The sequence below is a fragment of the Protobothrops mucrosquamatus genome, unplaced genomic scaffold (assembly GCF_001527695.2).
Source record: "Protobothrops mucrosquamatus isolate PMUCROS unplaced genomic scaffold, P.Mucros_1.0 scaffold_57, whole genome shotgun sequence".
NCBI classification, from domain to species: Eukaryota; Metazoa; Chordata; class Lepidosauria; order Squamata; family Viperidae; genus Protobothrops; species Protobothrops mucrosquamatus.
The window spans coordinates 406,098-423,264 of record NW_015386133.1 but is presented as its reverse complement, the minus strand read 5'-3'; the positions used below and the strand labels follow the sequence as shown (position 1 = coordinate 423,264).

General features: G+C 38.2%; 2 protein-coding genes across 2 annotated transcripts in view; both read right to left on the bottom strand.

The window, feature by feature from the left end:
• The window catches only part of APMAP (adipocyte plasma membrane associated protein), a 22,161-nt gene extending 17,955 nt beyond the window's left edge, over positions 1-4,206 (bottom strand). Inside the window, exon 1 of the mRNA XM_015812142.1 lies at positions 3,986-4,206. Within this exon, the coding sequence (XP_015667628.1) occupies positions 3,986-4,077 (92 nt within the window). The 5' untranslated portion in view covers positions 4,078-4,206. The remainder of the gene's footprint in view (positions 1-3,985) is intronic.
• A 3,079-nt stretch (positions 4,207-7,285) lies between these two features.
• Positions 7,286-17,167, bottom strand: part of ACSS1 (acyl-CoA synthetase short chain family member 1) — a gene marked incomplete at its 5' end in the record, with an annotated part of 26,097 nt that continues 16,215 nt past the window's right edge. The window contains 6 exons of the mRNA XM_015812054.1: positions 7,286-8,080; positions 10,236-10,354; positions 11,073-11,136; positions 12,343-12,470; positions 13,758-13,884; positions 15,111-15,223. Coding sequence (XP_015667540.1) covers positions 7,904-8,080; positions 10,236-10,354; positions 11,073-11,136; positions 12,343-12,470; positions 13,758-13,884; positions 15,111-15,223 — 728 coding nt within the window. The remainder of the gene's footprint in view (positions 8,081-10,235; positions 10,355-11,072; positions 11,137-12,342; positions 12,471-13,757; positions 13,885-15,110; positions 15,224-17,167) is intronic.

The window sequence follows — 17,167 nt, the reverse complement described above, 5'->3', positions numbered from 1 at the left end:
GCACTCAGTCTCTAAAAGGTTCGCCATCACTGCTCTAGATACTGTATGGTCACAAAGCTTCCCTCCTTAACAATAGTATGCAGTCTTTGCTCAAGTAAAACAAATTTCTCCAATATATAACTTCAGTTCTAAGGCATGGGGGTACTACAATACTTTGGATGCTAGTTTTGTATGGGGTATAGTTGTGTGTTTGTTGGGGGGTTTTTTTAGATAAAAATGCAGTCTACTCTGCTTAAAGGATAGTAAAATTGCAAGGATTTGAAGTACAATTAAACAGTTGAAATATGTGTAGAATACAAGGTGGACAACCTGAGGCCTCAGAACCACTCCAGTCTCTCAAATTCTCTTTTTGCAACTGTTGGAGATCACTCTATCAAGACTGCTGAAAACTAATAGCTGCCATTTTCAAGTATGAAATGAGTGAAAATTTTGTTGCAATCCTCAAAGGCATCCCTGCCCAACATAAAAAACAATTTACAAAACTTCTGCTACCATATTTCCAAATCAATAGGTTGTCTTATTTCACGAACATCTGCCATTTACAGAAAGTTCAGAGGTTTTTTTTTTACAGAGGTATATAAATGGAACAGGCACCAAATTTGTAATATTCTGTAAGTGTAGAAGATGGATACAAGCCTATGATACAACAGCTTTAGCATTAGCTAAATATTACAAAAAAAATTACAAAGATTTCAGCCCTTCTGTTAAGAAGTATGTCTATAAGGTTCTTGATTCTGGGTAGACTATGAAAAATAGCTTTGAGCAAACTACTTGAGCTTTGAACAAAACTGGGAAGCTTTTCTCAGTTTTGTGGCTTCTCAGTTTTGTGGCATAATATATTGAACTATTACATATGACATTTAAATCATTGCTTTCACAATATGAAATTTGCAAACAGGATGGAAACTGTCTGAACAAGCCAAATATAAAATTTCATTCACAAAAAATATGGCTAAAATTCTATGCATCCTTGGAAATAATCATTGTCTTATTTCCACATAAATAATGCAAGATTGGCATGTAAAGTTATAACGTGGTGCCTGCATTAGTTCCCAAAAATAACACAGAAAGGGGGAAGGGAGTTTTTAATGTAACATTCATAATGATTATGCTATTTGAGGATTCTGAAAAATTCATATAGGTAGTCCTCAACTTACAACCACAATCGAGCCCAACATTTCTGTTGCTAAGCAAGGCAGTTGTTACGTGAGACATGCCCCATTTTACTAGATTTTTTTGCCATGACTGTTAAGCAAATCAGTACAGTTATTAAATGAATCATGTGGTCATTAAGCAAATCCAGCTTCCCCCATTGACTTTGCTGGTCAGAAGCTGCCTAGGAATGTTGCAAGTGATAATTGCAGAACCCTACAATGTGAATACATGCCAGTTGCCAAGCATCCAAAGTTTGATCATGTGACTGTGGTCATAAGCCACTGTAATTTTGGTCATTAAATGAATGGTTGTAAGTTGAGGACAACCTAGAGCAGGGGTAGGCAACCTTGGCTCTTTTATGACTCGTGGACTTCAACTCCCAGAATTCCTGAGCCAGCATGACCTAGAGAATGTTTCCCTAATTCACTTCTCCCATCTCCAGTTTATAACATAAACAAGTACCAATTAGTAAGCTATTTCTTGCAGATTGCCAAAAGGCAATGACAATGCAACACACAAAATCCACAATTTTGCAAGAACATGTTTACTCTTAGAAAAAGAGAATAGTCCCTCCTACTACCTTCTCATAGTAACTCTTGATACATGAGTTGGGCTGTGAGTGAATGATTGGTTACCCAACTAGCTTGCCTGTGTAAAAAAGGATTAGGACTCACAACCCCCCACTTTCTAATCCAGTACCTTTACCATTACAACAAAGTGGCTCCTGATAACTACTTCCATATATTATATTAAGAAAGCCACACATTTCCTCAAATATGTATATATGTATTCAACTTCAATGCAAATTACAACAGCTGCAACTATTTATTAAGAAGCTATTATGTTATATGCCCTCTAGACTGAGGAAGGAACAAGGTAGTAAATATATTAAACATGATTTAACTTTAATTTTATTATAGCACTTATATATGTACAAAAGTACATAGGATATCACATTCTTCTCTTGAAAGCACAGAAAGCTACAAATATCTAATACTACTAGAGGTTTTAAATACAGTATAATTGTATCCTGCATCTTGATGATTATCTTTTCCAAAGAAAGGTTATTTTTTAATATTGCATACAAGTATTAAATGTTAACATTTAACTTGTATACTTTTAAAAGAAAACATCTGATAGCTTCAGACAATATTCATAGAGTTTTGCAGGAAGAAATTAGTTACATTTAGTGATGTTTCAGATACAAATCTCCAAATGATTTTTTAAAAATCAACTTATAACTGATGCTCTTGCAAAGTAGTTCCAGATATCTGTACATTAAGCTTTTAAACTTTTCACTTTTTCTATCTAGTTAACCATTCTCTCTCTATAATATTTCTTTTTCAGAAAAGTTTATTAGATATGATTGCTTAACCCACCTCTAACTCCAGAACCTTACCAAGAGAGCCAGTTTGGTCCAGTGGTTAAGGCAACAGATTAGAAAAGAGGCCATGAGTTTGTGTCTTGCCTTAGCCATGAGAGGCCAACTGGAGAGGCCAGTCACTCTCTCTCAGCCCAACTTACCTCACCAGGATTGTAGTTGTAGGGAAAATAGGAGGAGGAAAATGTGTTGGTTATGTTCACTGCTTTGAGTTACTTGTAAAAATAATAAAGGTGGGATATAAATAAATGTACTATTTCTTAGTAAATGAAAGCTTTTAATGCAACTACAGCTAATTACTGTATGACTTAGAAGGAAAAATTATTGCTTTTGTAAGTCTCCATCATAAGAAAAATTTCTTTGCATACCATCAGGGCCTTTACATTTTATAGAGAAAGGTGAAGAGAATGGGGGGAAAAAATAACAAGCTATGAACACTTTGGTTAGAAGTTAAAATTGCTTAATTTAAGAAAAACATTCTACCACCTATCAGAAGGATAATCATTTTCATCAGTTGTATGTGTACGTGAATATCTAAAAATTGTTGCGAGAAAAAAAAATGACATATGACATACTACCCTAAGTGCATTTTGTTTATTTTGTAGAGGTCGTTTTAAAAATAACTGTCAAGAATAATGATATTTACTGGTTTTTTTGCCAAGTCAGAGAAAGAAAAGAAAGATGTTTTCATTCGGGGACCCATTCCACTTCTCCTAAAAATCCAGACCTACCCTTCCGGATCTCTGAGTTGGAATTCCCACCTATTTCAATCCAGCCTAGTCACATCAAAAGCCATTTCTACTGTATTGCCCCTGGATCCTTTAGAGACCACTTATTTTATTTTTAATGGCATTCCATTAATGGCCTTTGACTTCAAAGCCTTTGGCTTTTTTTTTTTTCCGTAGAGCATTCTTAGCAGCAAAGGCTGTGGAATATTTATTATTCCCAAACACCAACGGACCTGGATCACTAAGGCCTCCCGAGAGACCTAGACCCGTGAGAATCTAGCAGGGAAAAGGTTAGCGCAGTGTTTCTCAACCTTGACAATTTTAAGGCATGTGGACTTCAATTCCCAGAATTCCACAGCCAGCAACGCTGGCTGTGGAATTCTGGGAGTTGAAGTCCACATGCCTTAAAATTGTCAAGGTTGAGAAACACTGGGTTAGCGCTTATCTCGCTCGGTGCTGTCTCCCTCCCTGCCCCCCCCCCACGGACACCACGCTCTCCGCGCGAGGTGCGGAAGGAGGAGAACCGCTCGCGCCGCTCTAGCCCGGGCCCCTCCCGCCGTATTATTGTCGGTAAGCGGGGCAGGGGGAAAGAGACGATGACGCCCTCCAAATCTTCGCCCTTTCCGAAAGCCGCGGCGGTGCCCCTCCACCCACCCACCCATCCTCCCCGGGAAGAGGGAACGCCGAGAGGCCAGGAGAGCAGCACAGCCCTCCCACGCACCTGCTATCCTTGACTGCCTGCGCCGCGCTCTCTTCGGTGAGCACTTGCGGCCGGACGGGCCGACGCTGCCGCAGGCCTTCAGCCTCATTCATGTTGCGATGAACGGCCCTCCGAGATGCAGAGACCAACCCCGGTCGCCCGACCGCGCCGCCGAAGCTCGCTCGAGAAAGCCGAGGAGCAGCGCCGCTTCCCGGCCCACAACACCGCGAAGCCCCGCCTCTGGCTCCGGGCTGCCACATAGAAGCCACGCCCCCACCTCGACTTGCGTCCCAAGGCCGCCATGCCGGCCCACCCCCTCGGCTGAGCTTGGCCAATAATTGTCGCGCCCCAGACCCGCCCCTCCCGTCAGAAACGCCCAGCCACCATCTCGTCCTAGAGCAGCAGCAGCAGCTCCGCACAGTCCACCGAGGGTTTTCAAGGGGGGATATGCAGGTCTGGGCCTGCCTCAGAGGCGGCCCCAACTTCTCCCATATCCGTCCTCCCTGATAACCTAACAGCCTCCATAGGCCCATGCCCCATCGCTCTTTTGGCGATGGCTGGCAAAGGCCAGTCACTGCTGCCTACACATAAACCGCCCCGTTTCCTCTTTAATTGTCTACGGCAGGGGTAGGCAACCTCGGCTCTTTTATGACTCATGGACTTCAACTCCCAGAATTCCTGAGTCAGCGTAGCTGACTCAGGAATTCTGGGAGTTGAAGTCCATGAGTCATAAAAGAGCCGAGGTTGCCTACCCCTGGTCTAAGGCAATTCTCTCTTGCCCCCCTTCAGGGAGATGCCGCCATCCTTAACCGCTTAAGCTCAACGAATCAGCTACGCCCACGCCCCACTTCACTGCTCACTTGGAGCGGGAGTGGCTTCCTTGAGGGGGCGGGGTCAGTAGAACACCCACTTACTGTACTTTCCACGTGAAGAGAACCCTGGAAACGCTCTTGTTCCGAAAGGCTGGTTACGTTTGGAGAGCATCTCGTGGGGAAAAAACTTGAGCGAGGAGGGGGGTCAAACTGCCGGCCCGCGGGCCGGTTTCATCATCCCGAAGCCTCGCCCACCCCATTGCCGGCAATGCAAAAAGTCGCGATGCGTCTCGGCGCGTCACGTGACGAGTTTGACACCCGTGTAAGGGATATTGGCATGAATTGGAAAGGGAGAATCTCTCTAGGAAAGGCAATACGTGTTTTGTTTACGAGCTTGGAGTGAGGTGGAATGTAGACTAATAGGGGAATCTTGCTGTGATTTGTATGATTTTTGAAAGGCGGAGAAGGGAATAGTTAGGACATTGTGTTGAAAAGACAGACACACATGCATCAGATGACTCTAATAGGTGCAGCATTGTTGCACCTCTAAAACGCTAAAGATGAAGCCCAAGCTACCAATATTAAGTAAGATAAAAAATGTCAATTTCCATCACGGTGTAAAAAGTTGATTATTACTGAGACTGGCATTTTCCATAAAATGTTACCACTGTGTTTGTGGGTGCCTTTGAGTCAATGTTGCTTTTTGGAGATTGCTTGGACTAGTCCAGTGATGGTGAACCTTTTAGAGACCGAGTGCCCAAAAACTGGCCCTGCCCCCACTCCACCCCCCCTGCTCGCCCCCGCTCTGCCTCCCATGCCCCGCCCCGCCTGCCCACAGGACCACTCACCACCTCCAGGGCCCGCTACAGATCGCCCAGGCAGCCCAGCAGCGCTATGGTGACCACACCCTCTGCCCACGCCCTGCAGCATCAATTGCATGATGGGGTGTGAGGGCAGAGTCTTGTCTACGCTGCCTGGCTGCCATGTCCTTGGCTGCGCTGCTGTTTGGGCCACGCTTGAGGGTGACTCTCCTTCCGGGGGGCTGCTGGAGAGGAGGGGGTCGCGGGGGAGGCAAGGCTGGGGCAACGGCACGTGTGCCCAAAAAGAGGGCTCCGAATGCTGCCTCTGGCACCCGTGCCATAGGTTCGCCACCAGTGGACTAGTCTCTGCAGTTTTCTTGGCAAGGTTTTTCAGAAGCAGATTGCTCTTGCCCTGCTTCTTAGGGTTGAAAGAGTGACTGGGCCAAGGTCACCCAACTGACTTCATGCCCAAAACAGGGACTAGAATTCAGTCTCCTCGTTTTTAGCTTGACGCCTTTAGCCACTACACCAAACTGGCTTGCAGTTTTATCATTGGGGAAGTGCAGTAATGACCTCAGATGGCAAATGTTGGGGAACAGGGTGTTTCTGAAGTTCTCCAGAAATTCCTGCTGAGCCTTTTTCTGAGATAGAGCTATGCATGCTATAATGTGTCTTGAGCTTGCTAAACGAGTCCGTTCTCAATTGAATAGGAATTTTAAGACCTGTTTGGTGGTTTAGTTCTTGTCTTAATGACTGGAAAGTAGAAACCATGTGCTATATTGTTTTCAGATGGTATTTTTTGCAAATATTGTTATATTGCTAACCCTCAGTTATACTCCTATGAAATGGCTGGCTATGTACATAGTTTAAATAAAATTAACTTATTCCTAGTTTTGGAATGAACTGGACTGCTAATCCAAATGCTCCTTTTGTACATGGAATAGAGATATCATCTTGCCCTTTCCAACAATTTAAAAGTTTACTAGTGATGAGCTTCTGGGCTAATAGGCTGTGTTCTAATGATCTGGTATCCTATCATTTCACCAGCAACGATGACAAAAGATTGTTCTAATTTACTGGTTTATAAGTCAGAACAAATGTTGCAATGCTCACTCACCAGAATCAAAACAAACTGCCCAATCTCAGCATTCCAGAAACCAATCCAATAATAACTGAGTGTCTTTCTTATACTAGATATCCCCTTTTCTTCAATTCCACATAATTCAAATGTGAAATATAATTGCGTTGGTTTGGTGTCTGAATTTGGAGCCCTAAATCAGATGTTTTGCACTGAATTCATAAAATTGTTCCTTCGTTCTTGTATATGCTCAGGCTCATGTATATCAGCAATATTTAGATACATAAAAATAAAGTTAGTCTGCTGTAGTGTTTAAGATGCTGGCCTAGAACAGACATGTCAAACTTGTGACGTCACGTGACATTGCACAACGTACGGGAGCTTTTTCGCCATTGCCGGCAATGGGGTGGGCGCGGCTCCAGTATGATGAAACTGGCCCGCAGGCTGGCAGTTTCACACCCCTGGCCTAGAAAGTAGGAGGTTATGAGCCCCCACCTTAGACATGAAAAACCAGCTGGGTGACTTTGGGGCAGTCACATCAGGTCAACTTACAAGGTTGTTGTGGGGAAAATAGGCAGACGAAGGAGTGGTATGTTTACTGCCTTGAGTAATACATAAAAAAATATAAAAATGTACATGTTTAATAAAGAATATTATATGCCTGTTCATAATTATATGCAAATGCAACATTGTAACAATTCAGTTTGTCCAACTACAGTCAAACAGATAATTTGCCACATGTTATACATAAGTAGTCATAAACAGTTTTGACTTTAATTTGGCTTTCAATTTTTGTAAACTGAAAATTGTATCTTACAAAAAAAGGTCACTGTTTTTTTTTAAAGAAATTCACATAATTTAAAGTATGGAGAGCTTCAGTTCATCTGATAAGACAAAATTAGGAAAAAAGTACAGTAAGACTGATTTTAAAAGAATGCTTTATATCTTTGGCAAAAATATTAAGGCTAAATTCAAACTTACTCCTTAAGTTTCCACACTCTGTTTAACAAAGGCAGAATATGTCTTAAATAGCAGTTTGAAAATGATTTTTCCATGCTTTCAAAGAAAGATAAAATATAAATTCAATGTAGCAAGCGATAAACTGTTACAATACACATTCTTTTCAGGAAAAAAATATTTGGATTTTACATGAATAAGTATAGCTCTTTAATATATCAAGAATAAAACTGATAGTTCCTTTTGCTTCTTCAGCTTCTTAACAGAACTCATCTTCACAACCGTCCATTCATCATAGAGTAGGGTGCTTAAGTTTGTATTTCTTATACATTTCAAGTATTTCCTCTATGACACTGGGATCATCTAGTGTGGTAATATCTCCCATATCACTAATATTATCTGTCACTATTCTCCGTAGCAACCGTCTCATGATTTTCCCTGATCGAGTTTTGGGAAGACGTTTCACTACCTGTTCGAGAAATAAAAAAATCATTATAAGTAGTATTACTTTAAATAAAGATAGCTGAATATATAAATAGTTACTTCCTTGAGTTTTCTTCTATGCATTCACTTATATGAATGTGTGCCTATGCAGAATTTTGTAGAATCTTTCAAAACTAACAAGGTAAACAGCCCCTACCCCAGCTGCTCATACAGCTACTATTCCAAGATCTTCACATTAGCCTTGAAAAAAAGGAATAGTCATTAACAATTAGGTGGAAGACAGGATGGATGAGTGAATTTACAGATGACCAATTGAAGAATCACTACTAAAAGTAAGTAAAGAAGGCTGCCAAAGCCTCAAATAGAGCCTCCTATCTAAACTAAGTTAGATTATTACTGTCATAAATCGATAAAGCTAATAGTCCTAACACAACATTAAGTTTATTGAGAAAATAAGTATCTAAAACAGTATACAAATTGTCAAATCAGGAAGCAAAGCAAATAAGAGGGTGTTCTTGTAGTATTGAATCAGCTTTACCATAAACAGATTGCTCCCTAAATACCTGCTTGAACACTGCTGGCCTTGATCATGTTTGGCATTCTAAACACCAGTTACTCCTATGACTCTTTGTTTTCTCATTTTTATTCTCAGACATCAGCATTCTCAAGGATTAAGTAGAGGAAGCTTCTTGTCTCGGTTAGAGTCTCCTCTGTCCAAGCTAGGGATTAGGGATATTATAATAATTAGCATAATTAGCATAATTATTATAAAATGGAAATACTAGTTTGGCTCTTTGGTCATCTTTTCCTGGTTTTTTCCCTAACCTGAGAAGACTATGATAATCCCCCACGTTAGTGAAGTACAACACCCTAAGGCAAAATGGCTTCCAATAATGAAATGTTGGCAATGTGCATCTTTCACTACATAAATGAATCGGAGGGTGAACCCATTGATGAGAAGCTTCATGTAATTTAAGCAAAGCAAAGCAAAACCACAAGAATTCTAGAAGTGAAACTGTTTTCCAGCTAAGGAAAGGTCACCATCACTGCTACAGAATTGCAAAACAACTGAAATGGACATCCATGGGGAGACAGGGGTGTCAAAAACATCAAGATGGCAACTGCAACCTCATGATTAAAGCCACCATTTCCACAGTCCCCGGCCTCAACCCAGATCCCTGATAGTAAGGCATCTGTACAATAAGAGCTATAAATTCTACTATCTAATATCATTCTTATATGTGATGCACTTTTTAAAGATTTTTTTTTTAAATAGCTTAAGACACTAACAGTTCAGATACGCTGGGAAAGTTTTCCATTTCAAAAGTGTTCTAAGGAAAGACATTTAAATGCTTCAGTCTGCAGTTTGGAATAAAGATCACATATTAACTGAAATCCTATTGGAGTAGAGACTCTGCAGTTACTCTCTCAGGACAGCCCTCCCCAAAGCTATAAAATTCACCACCACTACAGAATTCTATGCTATCCCTCAAGTTATCTTCCTCTCTCTTATGTATAGTTTCTATTATTTTAATAATATACATAAAGGCACTTCATCAGTATTTCCATGTCCCATCTTTAAATATACCCAGAAGGGAGAGAAGGCTACCATTACCCCTAGTCAAAATTGATAGTAGCAGATTTTCATTACAAGAAATCATGGTTTTCTAAAATTAAAAAAAGATTGTCCATTTGAACTGGAATGCTTATATAAAACAATTATTGTTTTAATATTAAATATTTCACTTGCATTTATATGCCACCCATTTCACTATCCAAAGTGACTCTGGGTGGCTAGAAATGGCATGAAAGCATAAAGATAAGCACATTAAAACAATACAATTAACTATTAAATAAACTTTAAAAACTAAGAGCACAGATGGAATGGGGGTGGGCTTATGTCTCTCATTCAACCAGCCACTTCCAGCATAGCACACTCCTGTTGAAGGCAGCCAAGCCAACAGCCAAAGTTAGGTTTTAAGGCCCTTCTGGAAAGCCATAAAGGAGGAGGTAGATCTCATTTCCAGTGGCAAGATGTTCCAGAGGGCAGGGACCACAGTAGAGAAGGCTCTTCTCCTACACCTGTTAGCTGAAATTCCTTGGTCATATCCCATAAACAATGAAGAGATTCTTTTCAGATGTTTTTCCTTATAAAAAATGTACAATATTGAAATACTTACCAGAACATGTTCAGGAACAGCGTATTTTGCTATCTTGGTGGCAACTATTCCCTTTACTTCTTTGATAATTATATCTTTATCTGCCATGTCATCTTTTAACACTATGAAAGCTAATGCAACTGGAAAAAAGGAATAATTTATTATTTATTTGATTTTTTTTAACTCCACCTTTATTACTTTGTAAGTAATTCATGACCCTGAACATACATAATGCTACTACTACTGCTTTTCCCCCCAGAACAACAACCCTGTGAGGTGGGTTGGGCTAAGAGAGAGACTGGCTCAAAGTCATCCTGCTGGCTTTCATACCTAAGCTGGTACTAGAACTCACGGTCTCCTGGTTTCTAGATCAACACTTAACCACTACCCCAAACTGGCTCTTCATTAGCTTTCTACAGTCACATTTACTATATATTGATGCCCGTTAACGTCTATTAATGCATATACAGTAGCTAGATGTAACTTTATCATTATACTAGAGAACAAATATTTTTCAGATTGCACCAAGAATAGTCATCTGGTCTGAGAGCTTTTAGGTCCAACAATCTTTTCACAGTGGTTGAAAAGTAATGCTACTACAGTACTACAATTATTTTCATTCAAAATTTTAAACTTAAATCACATTCCTTTGCAATACAGTTTCCATGCATGTAATATATTATAATACTGTTATGTGTATGCTTTGAAAAAAACATTATTCAAGTATCAGTTTCTGCCAAACATCCTTGTTCATTTTTTCTTCAATTATGTCAGTAAAAGTCCTGACATGAACAAAGCAATTCATAAATATACAGTTAAATGTTTTCCTAATTATTTTAAAACATTTCAGCCACTTACCTTCCCCTTTGATATCATGAGGATAGCTAATCACAGCTGTTTCTGGAACTGCAGGATGTTCATCCTTTTGAAAAAAAAGATGATTTGGAAAGAAATAGTAACCTGATATAGCAATGTATGCAGAAAATATTTAAAATGCAAACATTAATGAAACCTGAAGCCTTTCTTCTGGGTATTATGGATAAACTGATAGAAAAACAACTTGGGACTTTATTTTTGTACAGGGTAAATGCTGCAAGAACTGCATATGCCAAATACTAAGACTTGAAAAATGGATCCTGACATTGACCAACCTGGCAGACATGGTGAAATTAACTGTGCTAATTAGAGACAATGGTTTGGACAAGTTTATAACAGATTGGAAACCATTTGTGAAGTTTCTGTGTGTTAAATACAACAATGGACTGTTAATAGTTTTGAAGATTAGTTTAACTTTTGGGTTACCAGTTAACAGCTTTTTTACAGTGAACAGAAACTGGCTCGATTTGATTGATAGACAACAGAATTTTTATATTTGGGATATTTGTGTGATTTAAAATAGTAATTTAGTAAACATAAATGGGAAAATTTATTAGACTTGTTTCAGTTATATTTATCAACATTCAGTTAGAGTGGACAATGTATGATTAGTGTTAATTGTATATCTGTTATATATACATTTTTTTTCTTTTTTACCCAGTGTTACTTTTTTTCATCTTGGTTGTAGCTTTTCCTATCTTTTGAAATCAATATAAATTTAAAAAATAGTAAACAAAATAGGCATTGTTCCTGGCATAATGTCAAAGCTTTTGAAAACTTTCTATGAGCTGGGCCAAATCTCAGATTCATATGTATGCATGGAATTATATATGCATGTAAAACAAGCTCACAAATAAGGTGATAAATCTGTGATTATAGACTTATAATGTCACTATAAGTGAAATTCACATATCAGAAACTCTTGTAGGAATATGCCCTGCCATGCAGTCTGTCAGTTTTGGTAGATACAGGCCTACCAGGCCTTCATTTTGCATAAACTAAAGAAACTTGACTAAACTGATGAACTGTTTCCACTGTATATACTGCATTTGAGTTAATATCAGATGAATGAACCCACCTGTGGTGACTAATCCATAATGGTTGCAAGAGGTCTTTTAGTGCCACACTCAAATCTAAATTAACCATGGGAGCCAGCCATTCAAATCGTCTCATTGTTCTAAATAACTATGTTTCAGTTAGTTTACAAGAATAAATTATTGGAGCCTACACTTTTCTTTGACCCAATAATTACCATGGCATCTTCAATTTCTGCAGTTCCAAGCCTGTGTCCACTGATGTTTAGAACATCATCCATTCGCCCTGTTAGCTGATAATAACCTTCCTTAGTTCTATAAGCAGCATCTCCTGTGAAATAATATCCTGTGGGAATAATAGGTTTAGTAAATGTGGAGATTCGCTTTTTCTGAAGAGAAAAATACAGTCAACAGACATAGTTCATTATCTCTGGGAAAATAATGTATATATATTGCATATCACCACTCGCTGATATGCAATTATAACAGGAGAACATAGCACATTGCATTTATAATACACATCTATTAATTTTTCAGAGTATGAAACAAACATTTAATAAGATACGCATTATATGGAAAAGTGTGGAATGAATCAGGAAATTCTGGGAGTGGAATTCAGGTGCATTGCAGAAATTGATTCTACCAGAGTGTGGTATTTGCTCAGTGTTATCACTTTAGATTCTTGAAAATAAGACAATGTCGGATGCCAGACTTCATTCTGCAGCATGCTGGCTTTCTACTTTTCTTAAATTGAAGTATTTTTAAATATAAAATATAATTGAGGCAGGAAATCTGCAGGCAATGATGGATCAGTCCATTGGGAACATTGTTGAGAACCCAGGATGTGTGTCAACTTCTATGGAGATTTATTGTGATTAGTCTTCACTTACCAACAGTAATTGGGATTGGAATTTCCATTGCTAAGCAATGCAATCAGAAAACATAACATATGTGACTGTGCCACTTAGCAATAGCAGTTCCAGCAGTCCCAATTATTGTTAAGCGAGGACCTCATGGGTTCATTAAGCAAAGACCTCATGTGACTGTGATTTCCAATTTCCTGCCGGCTTTCCCACTGACTTTGCCTGGGAGAATCTGGAGGGAAGGTCACAGATTGCAATCATGTGACTGCAGAATGCTGTAACAGTTGGAAATCCAGGCTACTTGCCAAGTGTCCAGATTGCAATCATGTTATAGTGGCAGTAGTATAACAACCGGAACTTCAAGAGGCAGTCATAAGAACTGCTTGTACAGTACCATTGCAAATTCAAGTGGTCAATAAACAAGAGGTTGTTAACCAGGGAACACCTGTGTTATTAATATATTGCAACTATTTTGGAATTCAATTCATTTTTATACTTTAGCATTTAGGCCCATATGGATGATAAAGTAAGAAAATTAGCGAAGATGTTTCAGAAAGTTCATTCAATTAACATCTGTTATGCATGTAAAAGTGTGCATGAATACTTCTTTGGTGTACAGACTGTTGCTACACTATTTTTAAATGGTGCAAAGAAAGTACGGTATAACATAACAATATAGCTATTGTCAATGTACTAAAAACTGCACTTAATATAAAGCATCAACTTCAGTGCATTACTTCAACCAACATTACTTTCTCATCATTCTTCACCTGGGTAAGCGTTGAAATAAGCTTCTACAAAACGTTGATGGTCTTCATAGATAGTTCGTGCTATGCCAGGCCAAGGTTGTGCAATGCAGAGAGCACCAGAGATATCATTGCCTTCTAAAACTTTTCCCTAGGAAATCAAGTAAAAAACTTCTCTCAATCCATCAATAAAAGAGAATTTCCCCAGAAATTGAATTTAATTTCATATTTATTCTTTCCGTTAATACTTTGATCAAAGCCTTGATAAAGACAATGAACTCAATATGCCTGCAAGCACAGGTAGTCCTTTATTGAGTGATTGCATTGTTTTAGCAACCATTTGCAATCACACCAGTGATAAAAAAAAAGTAACACGACTAATCCTTGCATTTATGATCTTTGCAGATCTGTAAAGCAAAGGAAAGCTGAAGTAAAATAGAAGTAAGAAAGCTGAAGTAAGCATAGTCAGGGTTTCAATTAGAAACCACTTCACTTAACAACCAAGTTGCCAATCCCAATTGTGTTGCTAAACAAGGACTCCTGTATAAATAAATAAGATTTTTGTGGTGGATAGAAGGGAAAGGATGGGCATTTAGAACTGACAAGCACAGAGCTTCCTCTCTGATGGACCTCCTTGACAGATTCCCAGCTGTTCTGATAGAAGACTGGCTCATTTCTGTGATTAATTATGCTAACATTAAGAAGCAAAATATGTTTTCTACATAAATCAATAAAGAGCTAATACAACAATTGAGTGGGAGCAATACATAATGCTAATAGTATAATTATAATTATCCCTAACAGTTATATAACTCACAGTTTAACATTTACATTTTTAAAGTTTAGGGAAATTTTTGAGACAAATATACATTTTGACTGCACAGAAGTCAGTGATTTTTCTACCATGGTTTGATTTTAGAAAACTGGTTTAATTTTGGTAGACAGCAGGACACATAATTCATATTAGTTTCTTGAAATGAGTACCTATTTATTTCTCAATGTTTTTATCCATACGGCAAAAATTGCACCTCTTTCCTTTTCTGACCCTTTTCTGCCTCAGACCTTATTCAGAATAATGCAGGTCCTTCAAGCTTCTCTCTAAAAGTTACCTACTGATTTTTGTAAAACCCTTCTTACCAAAAGAAGGTATGGTTAGGTGGTTTAACTCTCTCCATAATCTTTTCAAAGCTGTTCTGGACTTTGGCCTCTACAACTATCAGCAGTCTAATAATTATATTTTTTGAATGTTATTAAATGTTTTAAAATATCCTTTAAAAATATTTAACAGTTTAGGAACAGTTCAGATCATACTCCTCTCCATCTATTTTCAATTAAATGTATTTTCAAAATCCAGAACTTTTCAGTATTTTAGCTTACATTCTCGCCCATTAGCACTGGGGTGATTCCATAGAAAGGCCGCATTGCTATAGCTGGAATGATCTCAGCTCCTTCTTCTGAAGGCCGAGGAGCAATGCAAATGCCACCAGTTTCTGGAATGATAAATCAGAAAGAAACACTACTAAAAATGAATGCAATCTCTGTTTTCTGGAATTAAATGAACATAAGCAACATTTCTGGACTGAGGGTAGCTTCATTCTCCATAAAAAAAAACAATCCTTATTTACCCTCACAAAGTCCTAAACTGATTATGTTCAACACAATGACATGCACTTAGCAAGTAATTTCAGCCACAAATGACAGAAATGTAGGGAAATTATGGAATATATTTCCTTGCGTTGTTTTGATAACACTTGTGTTTGCTTAGAAGCGATTTATGAGACTTATGAGCTATAAGTAGTTCAAATTTATAGTTATATCCTAGATTAATATAGGTACTAAAAAAATAAGTAGGAAATAAATGCAAACACAAAATTAGGATTAAGACTAAAACTAAAGCATAAGACTTTAATTTTGTATAATAAAGCAACCCCCTACTGGAGCAAAATCCAAGTTTGTATCCTTGAGGTCCTAACAGACCACAATTCAGAGATCTACCATGAAGCTTTTCGTACAGAAGGTCACCGGTCTTGATTTCTAAAATCTGATCAAGCTTTATAGGGATACTGGATTTGAGAATGATGCTATTGCACTAAGCCTGATCACACTTTTAAAATATATTTATACATAAGAATCTGCATAGTGAATTTCCTCTACTTCTCCCATAATCTCCCTTTCTCTTATCCACTCAAATGCTTTCAAATATATTTGCAAAAACTGATTTGCTAATCTTTATGCATGTTTGAGTTGATTATTTGTGGCATGTCACTGCTTCCAAGAACTATGTTTGAGAAAGATAAGCTGCAATAATTATGCTATTTTTAAACCGAATATAAGATCTACAACTGGCCCAACACCAGGTAATAAATTAATATCCTTGCAAATTCTTTGAAGAATTATTGTTATTCATATCCCCAGAAAATAATAAATCTCACAAGTGGATGCATTTGTTTTTTTATCAAGTGATCAGCTTTTGAGAAAATATAGCATTAACTGAAAACATCACTAATTTAGCTAGAATGACCAACATTATGTTATATGGGGAATTTGAATCGAAATGTTCCCAGAAACTAACAGGATTATTTCTGGAAAAGCAGTCTTGTAATATTACAAGTAGTCCTAGTTAAATATCCACTTGTTCAGCAATCATTTGAAGTTAGCGAATGATATTGAACAAGGGGGATCTATGACTATCACTTATAGTTGCAGCTGATGCAGCAGCTTCCCTGTGGTCATGTGATCAGAATTCAAGTGCTCAAGCCACATGCCAATTACAATTTTGCAGCATCTCACAGTCACGTGATCACAATTTGAAACCTTCACTGCCACCTTCCCGCAAGCAAAGTCAATGAGGAAGCTGGCAGGAGATCAGAAACTGTGATTACATGACTATAAGAGGCTGTGACCACATGAGAGTCACCTAACAATCGTAACTTGGATTGCTGCAACTGCCATTTTAAGTCAGTGTAGTTATGTGACATCACAGTTTATAACCATGTCTCTTATGACAGGGTTCCTGGACCAATTTCTGTTGGTAAATAAAAGTTACCTGTAATTAGACTTTGCGGGAGGAGTTAGAACAAGGTTGCTTCAGGAAAAAGGAAAAAAATAATATTTCTTTCTTTCCTCTTTCCCTATGCATAATGTAATGATGTTTTTGAGTCAAATATTTGATTTTATCAATGTGTATGTCTCTGTGTGTATGTATGTATGTATGTTAACATTTCTCCTGAGATATGATATGAGATTTAAAAATAGAATCAACTTTCTTATCAAAAAATAAATATGCATGCCATCCAAAATATAAGTCCCAACCTTCAAGAATCAATATATCTCTATTAGTTAAATTAATCCAATCAGTAATCCATGTCAAAACCACCGCATCATAATACAATTTTAAATTTGGAGCCTTAAGTCCCCCTCTTTCACGTGCATCT